The sequence below is a fragment of the Chiloscyllium plagiosum genome, unplaced genomic scaffold, assembly GCF_037043375.1.
Source record: "Chiloscyllium plagiosum isolate Xiang-an unplaced genomic scaffold, Cpla_swu_hap1 HiC_scaffold_34, whole genome shotgun sequence".
Taxonomy (NCBI): domain Eukaryota; kingdom Metazoa; phylum Chordata; class Chondrichthyes; order Orectolobiformes; family Hemiscylliidae; genus Chiloscyllium; species Chiloscyllium plagiosum.
In genome coordinates, this window is record NW_028270172.1 from 24662692 (window position 1) to 24675909 (window position 13218).

Genomic DNA, 13218 nt, shown 5'->3' on the forward strand with positions numbered 1-13218 from the left:
TTCATCAGATGGTCGTGGAGTATAAGATTGTAAGACACAGAATTTATAGCAAAAGTTTACAGTGTGATGTAACTGAAATTATACATTGAAAAAGACCTGGATTGTTTGTTAAGTCTCTCATCTGTTAGAATGACCATGGTCATTCAATACATCATCTGGGCTGACAGACACCAATTGTTAAAGTTCACTTGAGAATGTAACTTTTTTTAAAAAAGGTTTTGCGATTTACATATGAAGGAATTGAAACCAACATGGTCATTCTAACAGATTAGAGACTTAACAAACAATCCAGGTCTTTTTCAATGTATAATTTCAGTTACATCACACTGTAAACTTTTGCTATAAGCGCTCTGAAAGCTAGTGCTTCCAATTAACCTGTTGGATTGTAACCTGGTGTTGTGTGATTTTTAACTTTGTACACCCCGGTCCAACACCGGCATCTCCAAATCATACCTCTAGTAACACTGTGTGCCCTCTCTGACTACCTGCTGTATCACTATCTATGGTTTCCCCCTCTGTCTACTTGCTGTAACACTGTTCCCTGTCTCTGTCTGTCTCCCTGCACTAACACTGTTTTCTCTCCCTCTCTGTCCACCTGCTGTAACACTGTTCTCTCTATCTCTACCTGCAGTATCTCCGTGTCCCCAGGTGTGAACGGGACATTGTGGGCGGGGTTTCCACGATGCGCCCCCGCCCCCTCAGTGTTGAGTGACAGGTGGTAGCGCCTGCGCACTGCAGCCCGGTTTGAAAGGATGGCGCTGATGGTGACGGAGGACTGGATTCGGCGGAGAGTGGATCTGAAGGAGCAGCGGCTCGGTAAGGGTGACAGGGACCGGCATGGGGCGGGGATATCCAGCGGAGAAGCCTGGAGCAGTTTCCGTCCCGGTGGTCGGGCTCGATCTCAGCTGCTGTGTGTTGTATTTTTCCCTTGGGAACGCAGTTAGGCCTGAACCAGGGTTAGAGGGTCAGCACTTGGAGCTGTTAGGTTCCAGGTTACATTCTTCATACAGCATCAAGTCCATAAATCACTTACTCAATGTCGGCATAACTCTTGGCAGCTTTGAATTGAGTTGCATTTTATGCACTGCAGGGACTTTCATGGTCACTGCTCACATCAAAGTGCGTTACAACCAATGAAGGGATACAAAGTTAAAAATCACACAACACCAGGTTATAGTCCAACAGGTTTAATTAGAAGCACTAACTTTCGGAGCGACGCTCCTTCATCAGGTGGTTGCAGGCTACCTGATGATGGAGCAGTGCTCCGAAAGTTAGTGCTTCTAATTAAACCTGTTGGACTATAACCTGGTGTTTTGTGATTTTTAACTTTGTACACCCCAGTCCAACACTGGCATCTCCAGATAATGAAGGGGTAGACACTGCTGCAGCTTAGGAAATGTGGAAGCCAGTTTGAGCACAACAAGCTCCCATGAGCAGCAATGTGATGACAACCCGGTGAGTTTTCTTTTGTGATATTGATTGTGGTGTACGCCTTCACCAGGACTCCGGGCATAACTCCCCAGCTCTTTTTCAGAATATGACTGGATCTTTGAAGTCCATTAGTGAGAGCAGACAGGGCCTCAGAGTGATGGCAGGTTTGACAACCCAGAGCCCTGTTCATATTGTACTAGTGTTAGCCTTGATCTTGATGTTCCACTCCTGCCATGGGACTTGAACCTGTAAGTTTATGACTGGGAATAGAGTGGCAAGCAATTTGGAAAGTGGTGGGTGTGTGAGTCTTTCTTACAAAAGAATCAGAGTTCAAGAATAAGTAAGCCTAAATCAATTCTAAAAGCTTGGCTGTTGCACAGCTGACATATTGTGGATAGTTTTTGGTTTCCCATATCGTGGAGGAATCCTCCGGGGGGGTTTCTTCGGTTGCAGTTTAATTTAACAGAATCGTTGCATTGTTGTAATATGTGGACTATTCTTCTAATTCCATTGACTAATTTTAACACCTGGGGCTTTTGTATGAAAGGAATCAACTTTAAATGAGCCAGGACTCTTTTAAAATGACTGGAGAAGTCACCTACCAACAACGATAGCCGTTTTTTCACAAACCCCTCAAGTGGATTAACAGAATACATCTGCGCAGTTCTACACAGAACGTCTTAGTGGCTACTGTTGAAATCCTCTACAAAATCTAAACTCGACAAGCCACCAGACAACTTGACTGTAGAAATTGCCTAGGAGAAAGGAGATCAACTGAAATTTATTATTTGGTGCAGAGGGGGAGAGGCAGTTGCTGAGGACAGTTCCTTAATTCAAGGGCATCTTCGATAGCTTGAGATGGTTCCTTGTATGCCTCTATGACTCCCCAACCTGTGCATAAAGCAATGATTATACTTATTTTTAATTAGTCGGTCTACTCAGGCATGGTATGGCTCTCTTCTGGAGCAAGTGGGACTAAACAACCTGTGCCTTTTGGCCCAGAGCTTGGGTCACTACTACTGTGCCACAGAACCCTCAAACTATGATTATAAGCTTGTTTAATTGTTCTAGAGGTCAAGAAGGTCTGCATTTGGAATGGTGGCAGCAGCTCTTTACCCTCCAGTTCAGTACAAGTCTCAGTTTTGGAGTATGTCACAAGGGATAAGAGAATTTTACTCCAAAGGAGCCTCAACACCAGCTTTGAAGAAGGACGGCTCACAGTTTAAAAAATATTGTGATCCTAGAATAGAATCGGACTACATCTGCCACAACACCCACAGGGGTTTCAAGTTCACCATTGAAGCTCATATTTATTTTTCTCTGAGAGACTTTTAAGTTTTGTCTGTACTCTCCTCCTATAACTTATTCTATTTTCGTGCATGCTGGTGTGCCTATGTTGTGGGACTCTGGATGGCTTTTTGATTTGTTAACTGGTATAGTTTACCTGAGTGACTTTGACAATAAAATTGACCTTTTTCTATTTTTGTGAACTTGAGATTTTGCTGGTTTATTTCTTAATAGAGCTTTGTTTTGTATCATATATTAAAACTGTAGCTAAAGTTATAGTATGTGAATTCTTTGCAAGCTGGCTAAATATTACATTTTTTAAAAAAAATTAACTGTTTTCACCAGACTTGGTTGTAACAGTAATATTTTGGAATGGAACAGAGTACTTCCTAAGCAATGAAAATCTGGAAATACTGGAGATCCAAAGAAACCTTGATGTGCAGGCACATGGATCATTTGACCGTATGTCATAAACAGGTATAGAAAATAGTCAGAAGAAACTAATGTATTCCACCTTTTTATCTAAAGGACTAGAATATAAGGGTCAGGAAGTCCATGTTTCAACCATACAGAGTTCTGGTCTGACCATATCTTGGGTTTTGTGAGCAGGTCTGAATTCTTCTGTCCTTCCACAACCCCCATACGTATTTTATATTAGCCTTGGAGGGAGTGCAGTGTAGGTTTATCAGACTGACAGCTTTATTTCAGTCATAGTTTTATGATGTTTTGGAAATCAAATTGTAAACAAGCTAAAAACCAAAGAACTGTGGAAGTTGGAAATCGGAAACAAAATCAGAAATTATTGCAAAATCTCAGTAGCTCTGGCACCATCTGTGGATAGAAAGCAGAGTTAATGTTTTGATTTCACTGATCCTTCTCCACAACTGATTGTAGCTAGAAAAAAAAACCCACAATATGGTTCCTCTACACTGGGGAGATGAAGTATCGGTTGAATGACTTCTTTGCAGAACACCTATGTTCTGTTCACAAAAATGTACATGAACTTCAAGTTGGCTGCTGTTTCAACACCACCATGCTTCCTGGCCAAGATCGTTGTCTTGGGATTGCTAGAGTGCTCTGAAGAACAATGCTTTGTTTTCCTTGGAACTTGAAATGCTCAACCTTCTGGACTCAATATTGAGTTCACTAACTTTAGGACTTGCCCCTTTCCTCACACTTTTTCTAGCATCTATAAAAATCTTTTCCGAATACAATCCGTTTTTGAATAAGGGTCACTGGACCTGAAATGTTAACTATTCTTTCTCTCCAGAGATGCTGTCAGACATGCTTGAGTTTTTCCAGAAATTTCTGATTTTGTTTAGGATAAACAAACTATTCCTGTTTGACTGGAATGTAGAACTGGGACATTGCCTAAAAATTAGAGCTGGACTGTTCAGGAGTGAAATTTGGAAAGTCTTCTACATGTGACTTAAGTGTTCTCCCAATGGCCAGGTGCTATGGTTTTCGCCCATGGTCCAAAGATATGCAGATTAAGTGGATTGGCTATGCTAAGTTGCCCCATAGACTGAACGTCCCTGGATACTATGTGGATGAGGCATGATAAATGCTACAATAGGTTGTGGAGCTGGGTTTGGGTGGCATGCTGTTTGGAGGGTCAAAATAGATTCAATAAGCTGAATGGTCTCTTTCTGCACGATAGGGATTCTATGACAGTTGATGCTAGGCCAATTGTTAACTAAAAGACTTGATAGTCTTGAGATTTATAGACTTCTGTCATTCATAGATATTGGGAGATCTGATGGAAAGGTTGAATCAGCATTATGTTGCAGCTCAGCCATAACCTCAATGATCCTGTTTCATTATTCAAAGGGTTAAATGGCTGCTCCTCTTTCTATGTTTATATGAGAGATAATGGAATCTTTACTGGGTTAACTAAAAAATTAGCAACTGAAGTTTTATACTCAACATTGATTTTAAATGGGAAAATCATGTCTGATTGCATTTACTGAATTATTTTAAGTAACAAACTTGAAAGGGTTCAGAAAAGATTTACAAGGATGTTGCCAGGATTGGAGGATTTGAGCTATAGGGAGAGGCTGAACAAGCTGGGGCTGTTTTCCCTGGAGCATCGGAGGCTGAGGGGTGACCTTATAGAGATTTACAAAATTGAAGGGCATGGATAGGATAAATAGGCAAAGTCTTTTCCCAGGGGTAGGGGAGTCCAGAACGAGAGGGCCTGGGTTTAGGGTGAGAGGGGAAAGATATAAAAGAGACCTATGGGGCAACTTTTTCACAGAGGGTGGTACGTGTATGGAATGAGCTGCCAGAGGAAGTGGTGGAGGCTGGTACAATTGCAACATTTTAAGATGCACTTGGATGGGTATATGAATAGGAAGGGTTTGGAGGGATATGGGCTGGGTGCTGGCAGGTGGGACTAGATTGGGTTGGGATATCTGGTCGGCATGGACGGGTTGCACCGAAGGGTCTGTTTCCGTGCTGTACATCTCTATGAAGCTATAACAGAAGGACTTAAAGCATAAGAAATAGGAGGAATAGGTTATTCACTCCCTCAAGCCTGCCCCGTAATTCAACACGATTGTGGCTTTAGGCCTTAACTCCTCTTTCATAGCAGTTCCCTATAGCCATCAACTCCACTATTTTCAAAAATCTTTCTGATTTAGATTAGATTACAGTGTGGAAACAGGCCCTTCGGTCCAACAAGTCCACACCGACCCGCCGAAGCGCAACCCACCCAGACCCATTCCCCTACATTTACCTCTTCACCTAACACTACGGGCAATTTAGCATGGCCAATTCACCTGACCTGCACATCTTTGGACTGTGGGAGGAAACCGGAGTACCCAGAGGAAACCCACGCAGACACGGGGAGAACGTGCAAACTCCCGCCTGAGGCGGGAATTGAACCCGGGTCTCTGGTGCTGTGAGGCAGCAGTGCTAACCACTGTGCCACCGTGCCGCCCCCTCTTTAAATAGTTTGTGATTGATTTTGCCAGCACAGTTCTATTGGGTAGAGAATTCCAGACATTTACTACCCTCTGAGAAGCCATCACTTTGCATCTTTTTTTTAAATGACTTGTTGTTCTGTAGCTACAGAATAGAAAAAAATAATGTGCTACATTTAACTTTGAAAAGGTTCCTAATAAGGAACCATATATTCAACTCATGGCTAAAATCAGAGCATGTGGATTTAGGAGATCAGTGCCATAATTAATTGCAAGCTGGCTGAAAATCCAAACTGATAAGGGCTAAGGATAGCTGCTCAAACTGACAAATGCATTGTGTTGTTCAAATTTATTGATGCAGGGATCGTTGTTCTTCGCAACTTACAGTAATTATTTGTCATCAGAAGTGCACCTACTAAGTTTATGGTGATGCCAAGTTATAGGGAATAGGGTATTGTTAATATGAAGGAGATAGTCTCAGAAATGTATAGCACAGAAATAGACCCTTCGATCCATCTCATCCATGCTGATCAAGTATGGAAGGAGACCAGAATTGCACGCAATATTCCACCGGTGGCCTAACCAATGTCCTGTACAACTACAACGTGACCTCCCGACTCCTGTACTCAATATTCTGACCAATAAAGGAAAGCATACCAAATGCCTTCTTCACTATCCTATCTACCTGTGACTCCACTTTCAAGGAGCTATGAACCTGCACTCCAAGATCTCTTTGTTCAGCAACACTCCCTAGGATATTACTTTTAAATGTATACGTCTTGCTAAGATTTGCTTTCCCAAAATGCAGCCTTGTGATAAAGTACAAAGTACCTGTTAACACAAATTTGCCAAATTGTTCATTATTTAGGAAATTAAATTTAAAATAGAGAAATGTGAGGTGGTATATTTTGGTAGGACGGACAAAGAGGTCATCCACGACTTGAGGATCCATGTCTCTGGAAGTACCAACAGTTCTTAATATAAATCAAATCAGTTTCTGTAAGTGGCATAGCATATGCAATCAAATTGGGCGGCACGGTGGCTCAGTCGTTAGCACTGCTGCCTCACAGCACCAGGGTCCCAGGTTCAATTCCAGCCTCGGGCGACTGTCTGTGTGGAGTTTGCACATTTTCCCCATGTCTACGTGGGTTTCCTCCGGGTGCTCTGGTTTCCTCCCACAGTCCAAAAGATGTGCAGGTTAGGTGAATTGGCCACATTAAATTGCCCATAGTGATAGGTGCATTAGTCAGAGGGAAATGGGACTGGGTGGGTTACCCTTCAGAGGGTCGGTGTGGGCTTGTTGGGCTGAAGGGCCTGTTTCCACATCGTAGGGAATCTAATCTAATCTAAATTGTATTGCTTGTCATCAAACAGTGCCCAAAAGAACATGAAGATAGGCACTTTACTAATGTACAGCTGCCCACACTACTGTGTGGCATGTTGGCAGCTTCAGGAGCAGGCCAATAGTGTTTCCAATCTGGGTCAGGACAATTGCGGAAATACTGTTATCAGTTGGCTACTGAGTCCACTTTGGGCAAAGAGGATTACAAGAAGATTTGCTAATTGATTACCACTGAACTGACTGCTAACACCAACCCTGTTCAGCCTCTATATAGATTAGCTGACAACAAACTTGCAAGTTCATCTATACTAATGATATCTGTTGTCGTCTCAGTTCCAACCTTCTGCATTCTAGATCAAGTCCTTAAAGAAGAAGTTACAAGTTTGCAGCACATGGCATCTCGAGCTGACTTCCTTGAAAACCATACTTGGTGTATTCCACCTCCATAATGCCAGTGCTGTGGTCGGCGAGAGATGAAAGTATCATCCCAACCCAATGTAAATAGGAGAGATTCTACATATGACTTGGTCCTTCCAGGAACAGCTGAACAAAACAGCAGCCAAGTTCAGAATAAGAAGCAACCTTGTAACCAAACTTGCTGATCTGCTTGGCTATGTTCCCACAGCATTCTGTACTTCAACTGTGGATTTTCGTACTTGCCCTATCATAGTCTGCAGCAGAATATTTGCCTGGCAAAGGTAATCTGACACACCAGTTGAATATAATACATCATAACTGGAACTCTTTGCTCAACAGCACTTCCCTGGCTACCTGACCTACAAACATCCAACCCAGACACCCTCTGCAGCCAGGGATACCACTCCATTATCAAATTATGACCTCTTCAACTCACCTGCTATCTGCCTTCCATCTCTGCGGTATGTGGAGCAATCTGAGCAAGATCTGCCAGCAGACCTGTCTGGATTAAGGATGGGAAATATTGAGGTCATTAACAGTTTGCTTGTGACAAATCTTGTCTGTTGAATGGTAAGCTTTGAATTACCATGATGTGAGTGATCTTTGCTACACAGGTCTGGCATAGCCAGGTCTCCTGTATAGTCAGCCTCCACTGCTGGAGCTGTGAAGGGTTGCACCAGAGATTGACTTCTCCATCTCCTGCTGCTTGTCTGGCTTGCTGTGTTCTTCCACCCTCCTGCTCGTCTACCTTGGATTCCAGCATCTGAGGCTTTTTTTTGTCTTGAGCTTTAATATTAATCTGTTATACACTTACAGAGACATGCAACAATGCTGTACATTACTGAGGAGTATTTTATCTATAGACTGAGTGCTGGACTAATCACCTTTAAACTTAGCAAACGAGAGTTATCCCTTGGCTTTGGGAATTTACATCTGTTAAATAAATACACTGGTTAATCAATCTTGAGTTGGAGGAGAACTTGTACATATCATGAAAAGTAGTGCTGTAGATGAATAAAACAACTTTATAAAGAGAATATCAGTTCAAAACTTTCAAGAGTCTGATTTGAAACAGATCAAAATAATGTAGAAATTGATTTCACCACACCTGCTCGGTTCTGGTCACCCTGTTATGAAAGAGAGGTAAAGGCATTTGTTTAAATGCAGCAAATTTATAAAGATAATATCAGGGCTGAGATTTTATAACTATTTGGAAATACTGCACAGGCTAAAGCTTTTTTCTCTGGAAAGTGAATTAGATGGGATGTCCTGGTGAAGGAGTTTGATATGGTGTAATTGGGCTTCAAAATCTGGGAGCCATAAAAAATTCTACCATCCCAAAATAAAATCTGGTCTTTCCTGGGTTGAGTTTGTGAGGTTTGGAAAAGGCTTGACTTGGAAGTCAGAGTGTTGCCTTGCATCTTCAGAATAGAAATAGGTAACTTGGGCCAATGGATTTGTGCTAGCAATTATGCACCAAGGAGCTCATTTTCTATTGCTTCATGCAACACTATCCTCAAGTTTACCAATACTCATTGCCTCAATGTAATAGAGTATTGCACACTCTTAATTTCTCAATTTCCCTATTGAATTTATTAAATGAAAGATGCTGACATAAATAAATCTGTGCACCGTTTTAAAATAAAACCCACTAATGAGCATTCAATACACTGAATGTCCTTCAGCTAATTTCTTATGAAAAATCATTTGTATTCGAAGTTCCTTGACAAATCTTTGACAGTTTCCAGTGGGTTCATGCACTTTACAGGCGATTTCTCATATGTAGCTAACAATTTCAAAGGGTACCTAAATCCACGCACGTCCCCCTCCACCAGAAGCACTTAAATCACTGCTCCCCAAAATATGTGAGGGAACCCCAACCCAAGGTGTTCTAGACCCATATCCATGGGAGTACCGCAGTTGTCTAGCTATCCTAAAATAAGTTTACTGAAACAAACCTGCTGTGTACATTCCGGGTTCCAGACAGCAAGGAAACCAAAATGGGATTTAAATGGTGACAGCTGATCATTTGTATGATCACCTGCCTTAGTGAATCAATGTGTTAATGGTGAGACTTCATAATTTTGATGAGTTTTCACCACAATGGAACTTGTCTCTGTCATGGGAAAATCTGAGCCTTTTATACTTGTGCGCATGCAGTCTCATGACTTTAATTTGTTATCTTATACATCTCTTAGTGTAATTTCTTAGTTACCTCTTCTGTTTGAATGCCCTTCCGTTTGTATTGTATGAAAATTCTATGATCCTCCTACTGAGTTCTGAATCCAGGATTCTTCAAGATATTTCTTAAAACCCACTATTTTGGATACACTTTTGGTCCATGTTGAATCATTGCCAATTTTTGTCTAATTATACTTCTGTGATGTTCTTTGTGATGTTTAATTATGTTAAATGGGCTACATAAATATAAATTGTTATTTTCTTTTTTAAATGAATTAGTGTTGAACTCTGAGGTACTCCTAGTCCTCCAATGGTACATTTGTGTAACTTCTGCAAGTATTCACTTTTTACCATTCAGTTTGTTTATTTACCATCCCTTTCCTCTGAACTGCCACACTTTGAATTTATCTATATGGAACATTGATCAAAAATCCTTTAGAAAGAGACTATATTTTCCAGAAATGTACTTTATGCTCAAAATTTCATTAAAGTAAATTGCATGACTATGTAATGCTGACAGAGGCAGACTATTTCTTCTAATTGTGAATATTGTTTATTACATTTAGAATTACTGTCAATATTCACTGTTCATTGTATGCCAAGCATAAAGCACAAGGGATTTTTCTTGTTTCTACCCTGTCAACATACAATGGCTGAGGGGCCTTTGACAGTGGCCTTTCCCTGTTGCACTTTACATCACAGAGCTGATAACTGTTCATTGAGTAGTCACTTGCTCAGAGCAGTTGAAATTTGTTATGTCGCATTGACTACTTGTTAATCCATGCTGTCTGCTGTTTGTTCAGGTGTTGATCATATTTACTCCTGATTAGTTTCATTAAATGGGTTTTATATAAAAAGAAGATATGACTAATATAGTTGCATGTTTGTTTTGTCTTTCTTGATCATAACAGATATTAAACATACTGTCAATCTTCTGATACCATGTTGTAAAAACCCATCTGGTTCATTAATATCCTTTAGGGAAGGAAACTGCCATCCTTACCTGATCTGGCCTGCATGTGACTCCACAAGTTTGACTCTTAACTGGCCTCTGGGTAGTTAGAGATGGGCATGAATTTACCATTCAAATAAAAAATGGACATATGCATTTTAAGTTCTTTGGAAATGAATCTTACCAAATCATTTTTTCCATGTGAAACATTTGTTATCTTTGCAGTATGTCAAGTTCAGTCCATCATCTCCTAATTTTCTTTGCATTTTTGGCTTCACTCTGCCTGAGCTGTTGGACTCTCAAACTATGGTGCTAACTCTACACTAAATTGTGTCATTTGTCCCTATGCTCCAATCTCCCGTCTTCCAATAATTTATTGATTTGCACTGAGCTGGATTCACCACTTTTATGATTTGTGTGTCAAGTATTTGGGGATTTAGAGTTGGTTTATCAGTTGGGGAACAGCATTGGAAATGTGTTGAACCAGCATTAAAACCTTTACATTAATCAAAAGAACAGAGTGCTGCAAATTTAGGAAGCCAAATCGCAAATAGAATGCTTGAATATCTCATGCTGGAAAGTCAGGGTATCCATGCTGCATTTGGGACATCTTGAGTACAATGTATGATCATCTGCTACAGGAGAAAAATTGTTTGCACAAATCAGAATACAGATTCTGAATTGTAGAACACCGTATGGAGTCTATTGATAGTGATGATTTTGAGACAACAGTCAGAATTGATACCGTGGAATGGCAAAAATAAATGCTGTTCTTACCTCTGGCTAACCAGTGATTTGTCCTGGAGCATCAATAAATGTGGAGCATAAATTAGGTGGGCTTGGCTGTGTGACCTTCTGCAAATGAACTGCCCCTTTTGTTCAATGTGAAGGGTCATATGTGAACAATGGGGTGCTGAGGGTGCTTGTGGTGTCTGTTTCCTTGCAAGGATCATCTGGAAAAGTGGAATGTGAGGCTATGGGTTTTTTTTTTGGCTAATGGGGAAGGAAAGCTTTTTCAAAGCAGCATAACAGTTGCATGTGGAATAACTATAAATCATTTAGCATGTTGCTCCAATTTCTTTGCTAAGTAGGAACATCAAAGTGAATGTCATAATTGACTTCTGATGAATTGTCTCATAATTCAGTTTGTGCATACAATAAAAATTGATTTTGTTTTTTGTCTTCCAGCGGATGTACGTTCTTTGTTTCTTCCAGGAAGTTATGAAGAAAAGATCACACATCTTGGAAAGTCCCTGAAAAATTTCACCCGTCTTAAAACACTAGACCTATCTCGTAATTCTCTTGTTACATTAGAGGTCAGTTTCATACTTGTTTTTGTCAATCTCTAGCCCATTTTGCTTTGTAGTATTGCTGTTAAATATTGTACTCAGTTCAATGATGCAGACATTGCATTAAGGACCTTCTACAATAGACACAAATGCATGCTATCAGTGGAATCCCTTTAGTGAAATATTTATTACAGTATGGTATTCATGGAAATTTGTTTATGTTGTTTATTGTAGTTCTAAAAACTATTTAAGACCATAAGAAAAAGGAGTAGATCATTCAGCCCATCAGGTTTGCTCTGATCATGGCTGATACATTTCTAAACCCATTCTCCTGCCTTCTACCTTTAACCCTGGATCCCTCTATCTCACTGTCTTAAAATACACTTATTGACTTGGCCTTCACTCCCTTCTGTAGCATTGGATTCCGTCGATGAACCATCTTCTGGTTAAAGACATTCCTCCTCATCTTAGTTCTAAAGAGTCTTCCCTTCACTCTGAGGTCGTGCTCTTGGGTCATAGTCTCTCCATGTCCACTCTATACAGGCCTGTCAGTATTCTGTAAGTTTCAATTAGATTTCCCCTCATCCTTCTAAATTCCATTGTGTACAGACTCATACTTCTTAACTGCTTCTCATATGAAAAGCTCTTCATCATTGAGATCATTCTTGTAAACCTCTTTTGGACTCCCTCCAGAGCTAATGGCATCCTTCCTTAGATGTGGGTCCAAAACTGCTCAAAATAGTCCAAGTGTGGTCTGACTAGAGCTTTAGACAGCCTCAACTGTATATCTTTGCTCCTGTATTCTAGCTCATTTGAAATGATGCTGACATTGTATTTGCCTTCCTAACTGCCTATTGGACTGGTATGTTAATCTTAAGAGAATCCTGAACTAGGATTCCCAAATCTGAAGCCTTCCCTCATTTAGAAAATAGTTTATACTATTATTCTTCCTACCAAAGTGCATAAACACACACTTTCCCACGCAGTATTCATTTACCATTTCTTTGCCCACTTTCTAAGCCTGACCAAGGCCTTCTGCAGCCTTCCTCAGCCCTATCTGTTCCTCCACTTGCATGTGTGCCACCTGCAAATGTGGCAACAATCCTCTCAGATTCTTTGTCTAGATCATTATTGTATAACATGAATAGTTGTCACCGACTGCTATCCTGAGAAAGACCCGTTTTATTCCTGATCTCTGTCTTCTATCAGTCAGCCAGTACTCTATCTATTATAGTACCTTGCCTCGAACATCATGGGCTGTTATCTTATTTAGTAGCCTTCTTTGCGTCACCTTGTCAAAGGCATTCTGGAAGTCCAAGTAGATCACATCCACTGGCTCTCCTTTTCCTAATTTCGCACATTACTTCATCAAAGAATTCTAACAGACCGCCCGTT

General features: G+C 40.7%; 1 protein-coding gene across 3 annotated transcripts in view; it reads left to right on the top strand.

Annotated features, from left to right (window-relative positions):
• Positions 1–696: 696 nt before the first annotated feature.
• Positions 697–13218, top strand: part of cep72 (centrosomal protein 72) — a 151066-nt gene continuing 138544 nt past the window's right edge. For all 3 annotated transcript variants that reach the window (XM_087978553.1, XM_087978555.1, XM_087978554.1), the window contains exons 1-2: positions 697–816; positions 11723–11850. In XM_087978553.1, coding sequence (XP_087834679.1) covers positions 753–816; positions 11723–11850 — 192 coding nt within the window. In that variant the 5' untranslated portion in view covers positions 697–752. The remainder of the gene's footprint in view (positions 817–11722; positions 11851–13218) is intronic.